The sequence below is a fragment of the Macrosteles quadrilineatus genome, unplaced genomic scaffold (genome assembly GCF_028750875.1).
Source record: "Macrosteles quadrilineatus isolate MER2022 unplaced genomic scaffold, UCM_ALF_1.0 Scaffold_3__2_contigs__length_128488019, whole genome shotgun sequence".
NCBI lineage: Eukaryota > Metazoa > Arthropoda > Insecta > Hemiptera > Cicadellidae > Macrosteles > Macrosteles quadrilineatus.
The window spans coordinates 14747483-14765345 of NW_026542596.1; the positions used below are offsets into that span (position 1 = coordinate 14747483).

The 17863-nt window shown below is 34.4% G+C and overlaps 1 protein-coding gene across 1 annotated transcript; it reads left to right on the forward strand.

Moving 5' to 3' along the window:
• Nucleotides 1-4130: 4130 nt before the first annotated feature.
• Nucleotides 4131-17546, forward strand: LOC128988999 (S-phase kinase-associated protein 1). The gene is made up of 4 exons (XM_054410850.1): nucleotides 4131-4288; nucleotides 7148-7250; nucleotides 12673-12881; nucleotides 17015-17546. Exons 2-4 carry the CDS (start codon nucleotides 7148-7150, stop codon nucleotides 17189-17191), a joined length of 489 nt encoding a protein of 162 aa, XP_054266825.1. The 5' UTR covers nucleotides 4131-4288; the 3' UTR covers nucleotides 17192-17546.
• Nucleotides 17547-17863: the final 317 nt, after the last annotated feature.

Below are 17863 nucleotides of genomic sequence, written 5' to 3' on the forward strand. Positions count from 1 at the left end.
ACTCTACAGAACAGAGTTAGGCAAAAACTGGCAGAACTCTGAAATGGTGTTATTTATCATAGGCTTACTCATGGCAAATCCCCTGCACAGCTTCACGTTATGCTCTTTCCAATGACACCAAAAAAATGAAATCGGTTCAGTAGTTTCGGAGGAGTAATTGTCACAAAAATCCTGCTTGCGTATTAATAAGTACTATAGTTCGGCCGCTTAGAAAGCGACCTCCTACAGCATTGGTTTAGCATTAGCGCGCAGGTCGTTTTCTAAGCGGCCGAACTATAGTCGCTCTGACCGTGCTTCGCTACGGGTGAGAATGCAAAAAAGAACAATACCTTTTCACTTTTAAGATACTGATACTACGAGTATAATCTACTATAATAAACAGTTACAACACACTTACCAGGAAACATGTGCAAAGGCTTAATCGTGCTTATTGATTACCGGTATTTAAATGAAGATCTCTTAATGTTTTACAGTACTATCATTTTATATAGTGTATAGCATTTAAAATATATACAAAAGTATAATTCATTGACCACATGGCACCATGAAACAATTCTCCTTGTAAACAAATTAAATTAAATAGCAGAATTTTTTGGTTAGAAAATTAACTTTTTAATTGTAAAATATTTTTTAAATGTTTAGTTAAAAAATTAATTTTAATTTAAATTTGTAATTATAAAATTAAACTGTCATAACCTAACCGAACCAACCAAACTTGTTGATAATATAAATAAACGGTATCAGCATTCTGACACATACTTTCTCCCATAAGATTGTCAACAACCTTTCTCATAAGTAAGCGGTGAGAGTAAATATACGGAAATCGGATTTGTACAATTTTCTTCAGAATTTAAAGGACTATAACATACTAAATTTTTATCAAAATCGTTCTAGCCAATTTTGGAAAAATCCGATTTTTCGTTATTTTATGGGGATTTTTATGGGAAAATAACATAATTTACTATAACTTTTGAACCGTAATTTTTACAGAAATGGGATTTGTACCATTTTGTTCAGAATTTAAAGGGCTACAACATACTAAATTTTTATCAAAATCGTTTGGGCCATTTTTGAGAAAATCCTATTTTTCCAGTTTTTTATGGGATTTTATGGGAAAATCCCCATTAAAAAAATAATTTTCTAAAAAATGACAAAAACTATCAAAATTGTAAGGATCATAACATACTCTGTTAAATCAAAACCGAATTTTTGTCTAAAATCCTATTTTTTGTTATTTTATGGGGGTTTTATGGGAAAATAACATAATTTACCATAACTTTTGAACCGTAATTTTTACAGAAATGGGATTTGTACCATTTTGTTCAGAATTTAAAGGGCTACAACATACTAAATTTTTATCAAAATCGTTTGGGCCATTTTTGAGAAAATCTGATTTTTCCAGTTTTTTATGGGATTTTATGGGAAAATCCCCATTAAAAATAAAAATTTCAAAAAAATGAAAAAAACTTCTGGAGATACCATGGATTAGAACCTACATACCAAATTTCATTGAAATCGGACCACAGGTGTAGTCCCTAGCTCTGTACACATCCAGACACACAGACACACACACACACACACACACACAGACATCACTTTGAAAACCACTTTTTTGGGTCCAGGGGGACCCAAAACGAATATATCCACTCAAAACTCAAACTCGAAAATTTTGACGAAAACAATACTTTCTCCATATACTATGGTATAGGGGGAGAAAGTAAAAATAAAAATCGAATGAAGGCTAATTGATAAAAAAATAGGTCTTAAAAAAATAAAGTTAAAAGTAAAACAATAAGCATAATGTTCACTTGAACAAAAAGTTAGTGTCGCCGGCGAGATTTGAACCGGAGACCCATCGATTACCAGTCCGAGACGCTATCAACTACACTACGAACATATAAACATATAAATTCCACCTAAGGTTAACCCTATTATTAGTTCAGTGAGTAGTGAGTTGGCACTTGGCTTCGACTGGGAGAACGGGTGAACCAGCGAGCACATAATAATAATAATAGAGAGGACACGGCGTTTAACCAAATGCACTGAAAGTGTGGCCAAATCCGCCATCTTGGTCCGTCATACAGCCTGAATCCAAGACCCGCGAGCTCAGTTCGCATTAAAAACCCCGCAACAAATACACGATCATAAACAACATTAATAGTTGACAAAAAATTCTGAAATTTTGCACACTTGTAGATATGATACTGAGAAAAACGATGGTGTTAATATAAAATTATTAGTTATGATAGTAATTGAGTTATAAATATGTTTAATACTTATGTAGTTTAATTTTTCAAATTCAGACATGAAAAAGTTGTATTGCGAGGAAATTTTTTATTTTTTGGTCAGAGAAATTTCGTCAGCGGGAAAGTTGTGGATAAATAACCAAATTTAACTATACGATTCACCAAAATTTTTTATCATGTTCGGTTTTCTAAAAAATCAGGTACAAAAGGGATCCATTGCCGCTGCTCCGCGCCACGCCGCTGCACCGCCGGCCGTCTTCTATACATTTAGCGTGCAGTGTTTTAATAATTTATACTGTTGTACTGTAATATTGTATATATTAATGACATTTTCAAATATATTGTCTATGTAAAATTTTCAACCGTTTAGCACAACTTTTTAAGGACTAATTAGCTTTCAATATCATCCAAGATAAACTAAAGATAATTCTGTAAGTTAAATTAAACTTCCCAAATATATTTGTAAAATTACACTCAATTTATTGCCCCAGAAAAATTACAGTTTTATTGAGATGTTGCCTGATTTTATTTTTGTGAAGACTTTCGTTACTTATTTTACAGTAGTAGCAAACTCTAACATTGGAATATTTTTGAGCAATAATTTTAATTAGGTACGAAACAAAAATGATTTTTGTCCATATTGTTTCATATCCTGAGAAATGTGTAATATTTGGAAACAAATTTACACCTACACATTGTCCAAGTACTTTGTTCGTTAAGTCCTCAATTACATTGTTTTCCTTTACACTAATATCGTTAACTTTATATCTACACTATTCTCATCAAGCATAGCAGACGACTAGCGCGCTGCACACGCCGGGACTACTGTTGGGGAAATAAATATGTGCACTCGAGTTTGAGCCTAAATATCTCTTGAGATGAACTATCAGATTTTGTTGAGACAAAAATTAAATATAATCTGGTTTAAATACATTTTACGTGGTAAAAATTAAAAAAATTCCGTTTACTAGAAAAATTTATATAGTTGAAAGATCCTAAAAAGTACCGATTTTTAAGAAACTCTGCACTAACACTGAAGTTTAAAATTTAATTGTAAACAAACTACTCAGCCAATATTTGTGAAATTGTTATGGCTTATTGGTAGGTTTTTTGTTAACAGTTCCATGCATTTTAAAATTTTTACTCACAATAGTCTTTATGGTGATGTTTATTTTTAAAACGTATGCTAACATCGTTAATAAGACGCTAAAAATGTCGTTCAAAATGCCATCGTGTTTGTCGTGACACAAGAAATAAAATAACACTAATATGACAGATTTATAATGTGAACAAAGATGTTTTTTTAAACAGATATATATTTGTAAACAAAAATTTCTCCCGCGATAAAAAAAATCGATTTACTACGGTAAAAACAATCGATTTACTTTAAGACATTTCCAACAATATACTAATACGATAATGTACTTCCAGAAAAACATAAGTAATTTTTATACAAAAGTATTTTTACATTTAAACAAAGCCTATGTAAACAACACTGACTCGAAGCATAGCAGACGACCAGCGCGTTGCTGACGCCGGGACTAGGCTAGCGCCGCCATCTTTGTCCGTTTCGTCGGCTAGTCAGACTGCCACGCTCCTCCGCTCCGAGTAGCGCTTCTATTTTGTTATGTGTTCGCTGGGGTGAACAAAGTAAGGTTAACCGGTTGCAGTCCTCTTTCTCTTTTCAGTACGATGTATCCGTTCCATTCCATCCATCGTCATCGAACGAGTGTCACTTGTCACAGCTCCCATGGAACAGTTTGTGTGCGCATGCGAGTTGAGTGGAGTCGGAGTCGGACGGAGTGAGGAGTGAACTGAGTGAAGATGAAGTAGAGTGCACTGAGTGCAGTGAAGTTTGGTTCGTCGTTCTCGTTTCGTTCCTTTCCTGTTTTCGTTTTCCTCCCTTGTTCGTTCGTATTCGTGTTCGTATTCCATATTCGTATTGTAAGCTATTGAATATTGAATGAATAGTTAAGAAAAGCAAAAACCTCAAGCAAGAACACCATCCAAGTAACACATTTTAGTGTATTTATCGTCCTAAGGTGGGTGAATTTATTCAAACTGTATAGTTAGTCTTATTGTAAGCAAACGCCTAAACGAACTCGTTCTAAATTTACCTTTGGCTGGTCCAAGGATTCGGGTTGTTTCCTGATTAGACCCATGGTAGGCCCAAGTTACCACCGGGCTTGAATTTATAACCTGATGATTTTTCGTGATTTGCCTTGTTTGCATGGCAAATCTGATTCAGTAATATTGGTCAATTAATTGTCAGCTAAACTTCAAAATTCTTCTGCAACAACTTTCAAACTTGGGCCTCTTCTTACATTTTCCCCAGACAAGGTCTACACTTTGGAGGCCATAGCGGGTACACTTCCATAACTTATCTGTTGGCACAAACAACGGAATGAGTAATATTGATTATTCAATTGTTTAGTTCGATACCTACCTAGGCCTAACTTATATCATTTGGTTAGTAAGGTTAGGGTAACCTTACCTAACTAACCAACCGATAACTTATAGCTTATTAAATAATCGATATAAGTTATCGATTGATATTTTCATTCGGTTGTTTGTGCCATAGCACATTCGGGAAGTGTACCATAGCTGTGGGACATACATAAGCCTAGACTAAAGGTCAAATTGCTTATTTTTTACGCAGAGGATACTCGTCTGGTAAGTAACCGGACGTGGATTAGGCGTCCGGCAGTTACTATCATAACCTAACCTAACCAACCAAACCTGCTGATGATGAAAAAAAAAATCAAATGAAGGTTAAATTCTGTTCATAAAATAAAGTAATAAATAAATGCCAAACATTCTAACAAAAGATGAACAGTTAAAAATAAATGGCATAATCTTTGACCAAAAAAAGGTAGGCTTACCGGCGTAGCCTACAGTCTCTTAACTGGGCTATGCTAATATCGATTCGATTAGTAAATCTTCATGCAATTTTTTCACCATCAGCAAGTTTGGTTGGTTAGGTTCTAAGGTTATGATAGTTTAGTTTTAGGCTATAATAGACAGATTTTAAAATATCGATTACCATCCAGTATTTTCAATTTGATAGTTTCAATCGATATTAGCATAGCCCAGTTAAGAAACTGTACCCGGCTTACCTATGGGATTCGAATCAGAGACCACCTGCATATCAGCCGAGCACTCTGTCCACTACACCATGAACACCAATGGCTGAACATTGTATCGTCGTGGTATTTAATGGCGTTCTGGGCCTTCACAACCCGGTGACGTCACTGCTGGATGCCTTATCCACGTCCGGTTATCGGATGCGTATCCTCTGTGTATTTTTAACCCTCGAGCAGGCGCTTCACCAGTAAGTAAAAAAGGAGCGGGGGCACGAAGAGTTTTATCCCGCAACACTAAATAGCAAAAATTTTACCTATTTTCTTGTTAAAATGCAATATTCTAGCCTATGTAAATGTTTAATAACCTAATCCTAATTTCATTGTTACTAAGTATTTGTCAACTAAATATGATTTATTTTATTTTAATTATTTTGCTTCCAACGGTCGAAACAAACCAATTTACAATTGGTATTTCTTTAACAATACTTATTCAAGGTCACTAAAACCACAGAAAACATACTAGGGCCTACTATAACCCAGAATGCCAACCGCATGGTAAAAAGCATTACTGTAAGTGTTTTGAGAGAGCTTTGCCTGTCAATGCGTAGGCAGCGCCACCAGCGTTGCTATGCTGAGTGCATGGCAACGCTGATGGCGCTGCCTACGAATTGACAGGCAAAGCTCTCTCAAAACACTTAATGCTTTTTACCACGGGGTTGGCATTCTAGGTTATAGTAGTAACTTATGTTTTCTGTGCTATAACTAAGGGTCAAGCCAAACATGCAATGGGACCTAAGATTAATATTTCAAATAACTTATTGAACAATTTTCTAGTATAAAAGTATCACTGTTCATGTGACGAGAGAGGGTGCGTGCGGAGTTATGTTCTGCAATAAGTTACCCTAATGCAATTATAAGTTACATATAACTTATGTAAACAAAATCTATATTTAACAAAATATAAGTTATTCATTTAAACTTAGTGTATAAAAAATGAAATAATTAATACATTTAAACATGTTTAGGCTATATTTTTGTATGTAGGCTATAAAATATAGCCTACACACAGTTAGAAAAATTGTGTATAAATATAAACAATATGGTAGGTAGGTACCTAATAAGTTAATATATAAACTTTGTTTTACAAGGTCATAAGACATGATAGTGAACCTTATCAACATTCAAAAAACCAATGTGAGCCTCCTCAGGTTGATTTTCTTCAATAGGATGTCTTTAAATAGAACATCAGCATGCACGTTATCTTCTCCTTTTCTGTACTCAAAAAGTTTACTGTATGTCAAAGTTGCATTGATTCAACTGGAGAGCCCACCTCACTAAACGGCAATTTACTTCATGTTGTATGTTGATTGCCAAGTGATCCATGTAAGTCCAAAGAATAGGATTACACACCTTTTGACGTCAAAGTCTATATTGTCAAATCATACAAAAACTTGTTTAAAACATACCGTGTCACAGTCTTTCCGACACACACGTACCAACACACATTACCGGTACAAAAATACATTTAAAGTAGCCTAGGCCTACTAACTAATTCGTGGTAAACGGCAGCGACGGTAGTCACACAGTACAAATCTTGACTGGAAAACACATTTGTCATTCAACAAGAAATTCTCATTCAGGGTCTTGAAAACGATTTTATACTTTACTACACTTATAAGTTAACTTAGTCAAAGTTCAATTCTTATACTATCCTCTAAACCTGATATAACCCTCATATCTTTCTTTAAGCCTTATTTTTAATCCTTTACCGTACTTAAAGAAAGATTACAAATTGAGCTCAATTTATTTTTGTTTCAGATGCCTAACATTAAGCTGCAAAGCTCCGATGGGGAAGTTTTTGAGGTCGATGTGGAAATTGCAAAATGTTCAGTAACAATCAAGACTATGCTGGAAGATCTTGGTAAGTTTTAAGTTTTGTTTACACTAAGTTAATTCATTACCGATTTTCATATTATGGAATTAAACTTCCCATGTCAGACTTGGGGGATTCTTTTATATGCCTAGTGTCTGGGTAGTAAATTAGATCATAGATAAGAGTATAAAGCCTAAAAAGAGCTATTGGCCTTGGGAGCTCTAGCTGTATTAGGCCTACCTATATATCATTTGTATAATGATAAGTAGCATCTATATATTAATACGCAAGCAGTTTTCTTTTCACAGTCAAAACTCAATAACGGCTTGATGGATTTTAAAGTTTGAGGTGTAAAATTAAAGGCATTTTCATGTAGATGTGCAAATACGTCTCAGAATATTTAGAAAGGGCACCACGTAAGTACACTTAAGGGCTTATGGCTTAAGGGATTGGAAGGCGGCGCTATCTGTTGACATTTGATCAAACTCATTTCCCTTTGTTTACAAATAACATATGGACGTAGTTTAAAATAGTTTTTAAGGTTAACCACAGACTGCAGCAGGACTTAAAACTTCCAGAGCAAAGCTGGAATTTATATTTTGTTTCAATATGTTAACTAAGTCTGATTCATAATGAAGAGTTTCCTATCAATACTAGACAACAAGGTGTTAGGGAATAAATATTTAATTCTTTTTGTCTATGGTTAAATTGATTTACCTTACATCGTATTTTACTGTTTATCATGTAGTTACAGTTCGATGTGATGAAGTGAATGTTTAAAAGTGATTATTCACAGGGCAGTTATCCGTTACATTACCATATTATCATGTAATTTACAATGTGTATCAAAACTCCAATTCCTTTATAGTGTTTTCTGTTGTTTGTTTAACTTTCTTATTTCATTTCAAATCAAATGCCGCCAGTACGACGAAGAACTGTGAGTGGCTGGAGGGAACGCGAACATGACCGCTTGCATCAACCTCTCAATTGAACATTTGATGGGTTCATAGTGGTAGTACCACCGTTGTGATAGTCCAATCTCGGACAAATGAACGTTAAATGTTTACATGTAGTGGCTTACATATTTTTAAGCAAGAAAAGACTGGCCGAGACTGTTCAGTTTATACTCTTTGTTGCCATAAATGAAAGGTTCGTTTAACTCATTTGTGCAATTCACCACGGGTTCTTATTGGAAACTCCCAATCTGAAAATAGGACTGTGAGACTTATATCAAGAAATTATTTGGATTAAGTTCGTCAATTCAGTTCTGCCTTTACCATGGTCAGCTCCAAAGCTCATTAAGATGAGAAAGTTCCACAGGGGATCTACAATTTTAAGATCCGTGACACGTTTTACCACCGAGTGGGTCCTCTAATTCCTCAAGAATGTGATGATTCTGAATACGCACAGATATATAAGTAAGTACGACAAGTTACTAGAACCCAAAGGACCAGGCACAACTGTGTGTAAGCGCAATTAAAAAAAATTCAATGAAAAAATACACGGGAAATAGGGTCACAATGCCAACCTATTTGCAAATCTGTGAAGACTGTGGCAGACATTATGTGGGGACGAGAGCTCCGAGGAGTCAAGTGAGATTCTTATGTACATAATAAGAGACAGAAGAAGTGTCTTCCCTCGCTACAATGGTGCTACCTGTGTAGATTTCGCAGCAATTTTTAAAGCTGAAAACAAAGCACCACCTGGCCAAATAAATCGTATAGTTTTTTCCAACACTAATAATGTTAAACGCGTATCCATTATAGATCTGTCGTTAGATCCACTTGCTTACCCTCTTCAACCGGAGACTTGGGTTGGGGCCCCTAATTTAAACACGCCTAAAACAGAACACATCAAATAAATAATTTAACAATGCTAGAATAAGAGTAGCGATGGTTGGCGTCAAGAGAGGAATTGAGCTACATTAGGTCAAAAGCTCACTTTACAGTGTGTGGTTGACATCTACGTGCTCATATAGTGCACCCGCGTACTATACATAAGAGATAACCAAAGCAATATGAGAGTGAATGTAAATTTAAATATTGTAGATTGCTTTTATATTTTTTTACATCATAATATTTTTATATTTCTATAATCAGTCATATAAATTATTTTAGAGTGACTGTTTGATTAAGGTCTTGCTGTTTATGTTTTTTGTTTATTTTTTTATACAATTTCAGTTTTGCTCGATTTCGAGCAACAGGTTATCTAGTTGTCTTTATCATTCATTTTCATACTAGTTAAATAGCTGAAACACTGACTCAATGTTTACTAACATTATTATCTAAAGGTGCTTCAAGATAAAACTGCTACCTTACTGCTGGTTCCTTATCGTTTATTTATCTGGTTTTAACCAATAATACACCGAATATGTCCAGTCCAGCTATTTTTAAATGAGACATAATTAATAATTTTATAGGCCTCAAAATTATTCCACATCCACCCACTTAAAAAAATTTTTTCTCTAGTTTGGAAATGTTTACCCGCAAAAATAACCTTGGTCCACATAGGTCTAGAAGAGGAGAACATGTCCAAGGAAGACCATAAAAGATACCCCTGTCGCGGCAAACCTGCAACCTTAGCAAATTCCCTTTTTCCTGACTGATTTCCGCTAAAATATTCCCTTCAAATCATCAGATTTATTTTCTATAAAACAAAAAAAACAATGATCCTATATACCTGTATTAATAGAAAAGCATGTTTCTTGAAAAACCTGCTTGTGTGCATCACCAGCAAAATCTACGCATACTGGTAGAAAAACACCAGTACCTGTAGAAGTGGAGAATCCTTTAATAAATTAAAATACCCCGCCGCAGCAAACCGGCAGACTTAGCAAATTTCAACTTGTCTGATTACATATTTACTAAAACGAGATGCTAGCCCGTCCTACGTACGGGAATTGAGAAGTCAGTTAAAACTGTGTACAGTTCAGAACAGCTAGTTTACACGTATTAAGACAAAATATTTTCTCGCAGTTTTAATGTGAAAAATCGTCTTGTAAACAAAATGTTGCTTGACCAAATATGTTTTATTTCATTATAGGCCTATACGATATGCATTTTACATCCGATAATTTTACAATAAAACAGCAATTGTGACAATGTGAAAAGCGTTGAAGTGAGATTTGCGGCCGATTCGCACACTGATTATAAGTAGCCTACAGTAGAGAGTAATAGCTTTGACTACTAATATAATAATTCAGTATCCAATAGTCAATAGTAATAGTCAATTGAGAAGTGTATAGACCTAGTCAACAATACCACCTTCCATCGCATACCTGCCCCTTCCATATTATCACCATAATACAATTACTCATACTATAGGCTACACAATTTCAAGTAGGTCTGAATAGAAACTACCTAAAATAAAACGATATTATCCAATAAAATTCACAGTAGGCCTGCACATAATATAGCTTTGGTATCCTAACATCATTAAACGTATCAATTTCACTGAATCAATTGCTAAATAAATAAATAAACTTCACAAAACTCAGGATAGGGGCCTAGGTTGATACGGCAATGATTATAGAATCTTAATTATTTCGAGCTGTTGGCTCGTCCTACGTACGGGAATCGAGTAGTCAATTATATCTGAATATGATTCAAAACAGCTAGTTTACAACTTGGTGGCCGATTCACACACACTGGCTTTGAGTACAGTAGCTACATAACACCTTCCACTAAATACTATCACTTACCGTACCTTATTTTACCACCTTGGCCACTGAAACCTCTAAAATGATCCTGGCCTCCCGTTCTCTTCTATCCCCTGCCATTTCTAAGGAAGATACCAGTCTGAAGATGTCTTTCATTACTTGGTCTTCTTAAGTGGTCGTCTACCTTGTAGTACTACTTGGAATACACTTTTAAAAGTTGAAGTATCTTCTCTCCACCTCGCAAAGCCTGCCCAGCCCACCCGAGCCTTTTGGTCTACTTTTGGAATGTACCCCTTTATGAAGATTCTGAATCATACAGTACTACTGGGATAGTTATGAAATGGTATGAATCAATTTTGGTTTCTACTGACACCCTGCAGCTTACTGGTCAGTTTTCTGGAGACCTACTACACCAGTTGACATTTTCATTACGAATAAAATGTGTACTGTATGCAGTCATACTTATATTCAGACATATAGAAAAAGATGTTTCAACACGTAAACCACTTATATCTTAAACGATTAAGCACTTATACTTAGACGGATTACATTTATGACAAAACTTGATTATACGTTTAAAAATGTTCTCCTGATAAAATAAATGTTGTTAGGAAAGAAACTACATTTAAAGTGAAATAGTGTGTAGGCAAACTCTAACTATCAATATTTTTGTATACAAACAACTTGTAACATAAACTTTTCAATGACAGTTAGAAACCAGCTGTTAGTTAAACCACCTCTAAAACGACTTTAACTCGTTCGTTGGCTGCTAGACTTTTTGAAAATTAAGACTTAATTTCTAAAAAACTGGGACCCTAAACTAAAATTATGGCTTCGACATTCCCTAGTTCTCAAAATTATCTTTCTTTCAAACACAAAAGTCATGAAAATCCGTCAAGTGGTTGATTCAGAATCGTGAAATAAAAAAAACCTATTACGTTTTAATATTATAGATATTTCCATAAATAAGACATATTTATTCCCAATTTAAATAACATTTAACGAGTGCTTAGGTTTGCTGCTAGAGCTATGAGAAGGAATTGAGCTTAGAATGGCTGAAAAAATAACAAGTTGTTTTCTTCTAATTTGAAAGTTATCGTTGTGTTGAAGGAATGTTAAACATGAAATAACAACATTGACTAAATAGGCCTAATAAATGATTCAAGATTAAATGGAAAAATGATGATTTGTTTTTATTTCAAAACATATGTTCAAGATTTATTCTACACTTTTTTTTATATTTACTAACATTTTTAATTCGAGATTTATTGTTTAATCAAAACTAGCTGTTACCCCTTTCAACCCATCAACAAATAAAGCAAACAAAGACGGTCAACAAACTGTTTTTCACACAAAAGATATATTTTTTTTTAAGGGAGGAGGGAAAATGCTTTTACGCACACAGGTAGCCAGGCCTGTAGTGTGAGACTCCTGAATCTATCACAGACTACTCACTAAAAAACCCCCTCTACTCTGTTGGACACAGACGTGGAATTGTTTGTCACATTACTTCAAGTCAGGCCAACACGTGACCTAAGCCCTCAGGGCTCTCGCCGTTTTTGGCATTTAAAATAGAAGTGAAGTAAACAATGGCAACTATGGAATCTGCCTTCGAAATGATGGGCCTCCTCTTGCTGAACATCTTGGTCGTTGCTGAATAACATACATTTAACTTGTACATTAGGCCTATATTTTTCTGTTTGATTTTTTTACGATCATGGTTAATCTTCTGTTGTATGGTTAATCCACTTGTAAATAATCAGTCTACTGTATTTCTTAGATAGTATGTTTTATCCGATTGTGTGACCTCAGGTATGGATGAGGACGAAGAGGAAGTTGTGCCTCTGCCCAATGTCAACTCTGCCATCCTGAAGAAAGTGATCCAGTGGGCAACCTACCACAAGGACGACCCCCCACCTCCAGAGGATGATGAGAACAAGGAGAAACGAACAGATGATATCTCCAGTTGGGATGCTGACTTCTTGAAAGTGGACCAAGGAACTTTGTTTGAACTCATTCTGGTAGGAATTCACCAATTAGCCTATTCTCTTTTTGGGCGATTCTCTGGGAAGTGGTCCTGCTTTGTTATTTTCAAGAATTGATTAAAACTGGTTAAAATATTGCTTTTTAGCGAATTTCCCTATAGGGAAGTAGCTATTACCGTAGGTCTCATGGTAAGACCTAAGCCCGGGACCGATTTACTTTTTCATTTTGATGTCCCCATAGGCCAAAAACACCATTCGTTCAAATTTTTATATATCTATATATAGAGATATATATATATATATATATGTGTCCATCCGCACGATAACTTGAGTAATTTTTGTCCGATTTTGATGAAATTTGGTTTGAAGGTGTAAGGCGGGATAAACTTGAATGAGTTCGCGAACCAGCATGATCGGACTATGGGAACGGTGGTTTATGGGGGGTTTTATGGGGTAAAAATAGGTTTTTCCCATTTTTGACTCTAAAAACACCAAATTTCTAAATTTCTTTTCAAACCATTTTGTAGAGCTTAAAAAAACAAATAATTTAGTATATTGAAGCGTTATTATGCGCCTAATTGTTACGGAGAAAATTCAAAAAAATTGTAATTTTAAAATTCCCATGTTATTCTTATGGAGCAGAAGTCAACTGTTGTAGTTTGCTTGTTTATGAAAATATTTTAATCAAATTTGGAAAATACATTAACTTCTTACTAAACCACAGTACCTTTTAACATTTTACATAAAAAAACTTGTTTACCCTCCCTGTTGCAGCAAACCTAAGTACTCATTAAACTAATTCTGTTTAAATAGGGAATAAATGTGATATTTTTAAGGAGACATTTTAGTTTAAATCCAATCAGGCAAATGGAAATTCGCTAAGTCTGCAGGTTTGCTGCGGCGGGGGTATTATATAAAACAATAATAAAATCTCCCTTAACCAGTCTTTAAAATTAAAATAAAAAATTATTTTTCATGAAATGAAGCTTCAAACTTGGGCAAGTTCTATTACAGTCAAATGGTACTTTTTTCCAGAATTTTAAGTAAAAATGTTTATAGTTAGATGAGTCAATAAATTGAAATAACTTATATTAGTAAATAATTGAAAATATAATTTGTTAAACCTTTGTAAAATAAAAAAGAAATATTAAATAGATTTTGAGATACAGTACAGTCCCGCAAACTCGGCCTAATGTGGACCCGTCAACTATTCCCTTTCCATGGGAAGTAGCAAAATACTTCCATGTAAATGGTTCCTTAAACTGGAGGCTTAGTTGTTGTCACAAATATACCATAATATCTGTTCTTACTCGAGGGTCCATTAGTCCATAATATGTCTTCTTCAACATCATCCCACATATCAGGAACTTCTCAGCCACTTTCCCGCCATTTTCAGGTAAAGAGTAAAACAGTATAACTAAATTATAATTTGCCATTTTGATCATGTCATTAAATATATAAACTTAATAATTTATGTGTGTCACTTGTATCAAACTTAATTGAAGAGAGTAAACATTTAATACGAAATTTCTAAATAAAAACCACGTTGTACCTAGGAGTACCCCATTTAAATAACTTTTTTGAAGAAAAATGTAATAAAATCTCAGTTTAAATGTTTTTTCCTGTTACAACATACAAATTGAAACCTAAATGTTCATAAATTTTCTTTTTTATTATTATTATCCCTATCATAATCACCCAAGAACGTTTGTGTCCCGTGCAACACACGACATGCCTATCAAATATGATTTAAAAAAAAGTCAGTAACCGATTTATAAAAATCCCATTATAAAACATTATTAGTTAAGTAAATCCATCAAGAATATCTACATCAAATTAACAATAACAAATTATCTCAGAATTCACAGAAATAATTGTAGACAAGCAAGGTAAGTGAATGTCGCTCTTCGTACGAGTCCCGTGCAACACGCTTCTAATACCATTGCTACAAAAAAAGTAAAAGTTATGAAACTTATTCATCTATACTTGTACAATCTATGACCATAAATGTAGTACTCCAAACATCAATAGCAGACTTTTAAGTCATTTTTATTGATTTATATAAAAAAGTGTTGTCTGAATGTCCCGTGCAACACACCGAGAATCACTCTTTTTTACTGGTGAGCCTTATAGGCCGGGCGCCACATGGGCGTATGAAGTACCGGTATGACCAAATTTGACTTTTGATTATTGTTGGGGACATATAGTAGATCAAAAAAATCAATGATGTCGCATTTCTAGGGTGGTCACAACACTTGAGGGGGGGGGAGAAGGGGGAAATTCGCGTGCGTCAGTGTTTTACGTTTCCGCGTCTAACTCTCAAACGGTTAATGATAGAAAGGTGGTTTAAACGTCTATCTACGCCTAAATATATTGTCCTTCAAAAAGGTTATTACAACCTTTCTTCTATCTCTAATGCTTTAAGCCCCAATCAATGTTTATTGCAAAAAGGAAAGTTTGAAACTACTTCAAAATGAAATATCGGAAATATTGTACGCATTTAAGACATGTTACAGAAGATTTGTGGTTAGAAAAACTAACAAGTAGTACAACAACACCAAGTTTAAGGAAATCTGTTGAAAAACAACAGAGCTTTAATTCTGTAAGAGTAGATGTGGAAAATTCGTAGTACAGTAGACTCTGGGATAATTCTAGGAAAGCTGGATTTTTCTATGCTGTTAGACCTTGTTGAGATGAGCATTTTCTTCCCAAAAGTCCCCACTCCTCCCCCTTGTGCTTTCCTCTAACCCCCCCCCCCCCCTCCTTTTTAGATACATTTACAGTCTCTTAGAAATTTAGCTATAGCTATGTTAGCCTAAATATTCACAGTCAAAAAAGTATCATAAACATAAAAAAATAATTTTTACGGATTCATTTAATGAAACTTTTCCCTGTCGGTTTTTTATATGAGGTCGCACGACAAAATGTTTGGTATACAATTTCTGGTGCATAGTTTACGATTTAAAATGATACATAGTTATTAACAGTTTCTTTGCATATAGTGCTTAATATAGATATTACGGTCAATTATTTTACAGGACTCTGGCTTTTATGTGCGCCGCAACAATGAAAACAATTTACATATATTATGATTGTTGTATTTGAATTTACCCGCTTTATATAGATTATTATATTTAACGTTCTGTAGTTCATTTAATAATACATATGAATGAATATTGTGCATTTGCTGTTGTATGCCAGTGCCTCATTTACACCCTCTTACCTAAAGTGAACCAATAGCTAACTTTTTTATTATGAGATATATAGAGTTAACATCTTATGGGTTAACCCCCCCCCCCTTTATTTTTTTATGTTTTTTGAGTGGATTTTAAAAATATGTTCTCCAGTTTCCAATATGGCTGACAAATTTGTTATTCCTATGGAATACCCTGTATGTTATGATTGTTTAGAATGTAACGCACAATTTTTAAACTTTTATTCGTGACATTTTTCTCTAAAGCTACAATAAATATTAATTGGGGCCTAAAGTATAAGAGATAGAAGAAAGGTTGTAATTACCTTTTTGAACAATATATTTAGACGTAGATAGATGCTTAAACCACCTTTCTATCATTAACCGTTTGAGAGTTAGACACGGAAACGTAAACCACTGACGGACAAGACTTCCCCCCTTCCCCCTCGTGTTGTGACCACCCTAGAAATGCGACATCATCGATTTATCTACTAGATATCCCCAACAATAATCAAAAGTCAAATTTTTTCAGATTTTCAGTGCATACTACACCCGTTTAGCACCTGGACTATTAGTGGATTAATGAGTCATGGAACTAAATTTTTCAATAAAGAATAAAGATTTTGATCTGTATTACGACAGAAGTTTTGGGTATTTTCAGTTGCAGTATCCAGTCCGATTCCACATTTCTGTGAGGAAATATTAGTGATTAGATTAAGTACACCACAGTGCTTTATTTGATCATTGAAGATTATTTGTATCTGCTCGCGCCTAGTGGCGTCAGAAAGGAATGTTCCTTGCTCTCTGAATAGCCCTTGTAAAATTTGAAAATATCCTCAGCAAAATATCTCACAAATATAGACTTTTGTTTGTCATAAACAATATGCTAATCCGGTGTGCTCCTTGCCTTAATAGTGTCATTATTGATAGTAAACTCAAACAAATTGTCAGGAAATTAAATATTTTTAAATTTCAGGCTGCCAACTATCTGGACATTAAGGGTTTGCTGGATGTCACATGCAAGACTGTGGCCAACATGATCAAGGGCAAAACTCCAGAAGAAATCCGTAAAACTTTCAACATCAAGAACGACTTCTCTGCCAGTGAGGAAGAGCAAGTCCGTAAGGAGAACGAGTGGTGTGAAGAAAAGTGAAGTGAAGGGCAACAAGTTTTTGAAATTCTTTTTATACAACTTGTAATATTTGATACACATTTCAGAAAAAAGTGTGATAGACAGTAATCTACTTCTTCAGAAATTAACACTGCTTTGGCCCAAACATGGAAGGCCATGTACTGGTGCAATTTTCCAGTTTTATTCTAGATAAATTTTGGGTAATATTGTTTGAGTGCAACACTTGTAATGAAATTTTGTGGGCGCAATTATTTTCTTCTCGTATATAATTCAATGTGACGTATTATTAATAGTTCATTGTAGTTAAGTCTTTACAAGATACATAATAATTTGTAAATATGACTGTACTATTTGGAAAATACATAATATTTAATTAGTTCTTTAAAAAAGGATTTTTTTAAACTTACCTTCTCACTTATTTTTAAAACATGCATAAATATAAGAGAAAAAACAATTTCAAACAATTAAGCTTGTTAAACCTGTGGGGAAACAATGCGGAAGCTCCGTTATCATGAAACTGCAATTTTCACACATTTCATCAACAACATTAGCCATCAGTTCTTTACTCTTTAGTGACGATGTTCTGGCTAATACTGTACAATTACTCTTCTCGTCCTTATGAATCTTGAGAGTTTGGCCGTTTCTAAACTGTAAGCACCATTATTTATGGACGGATCTTTCATTCAATGTTTT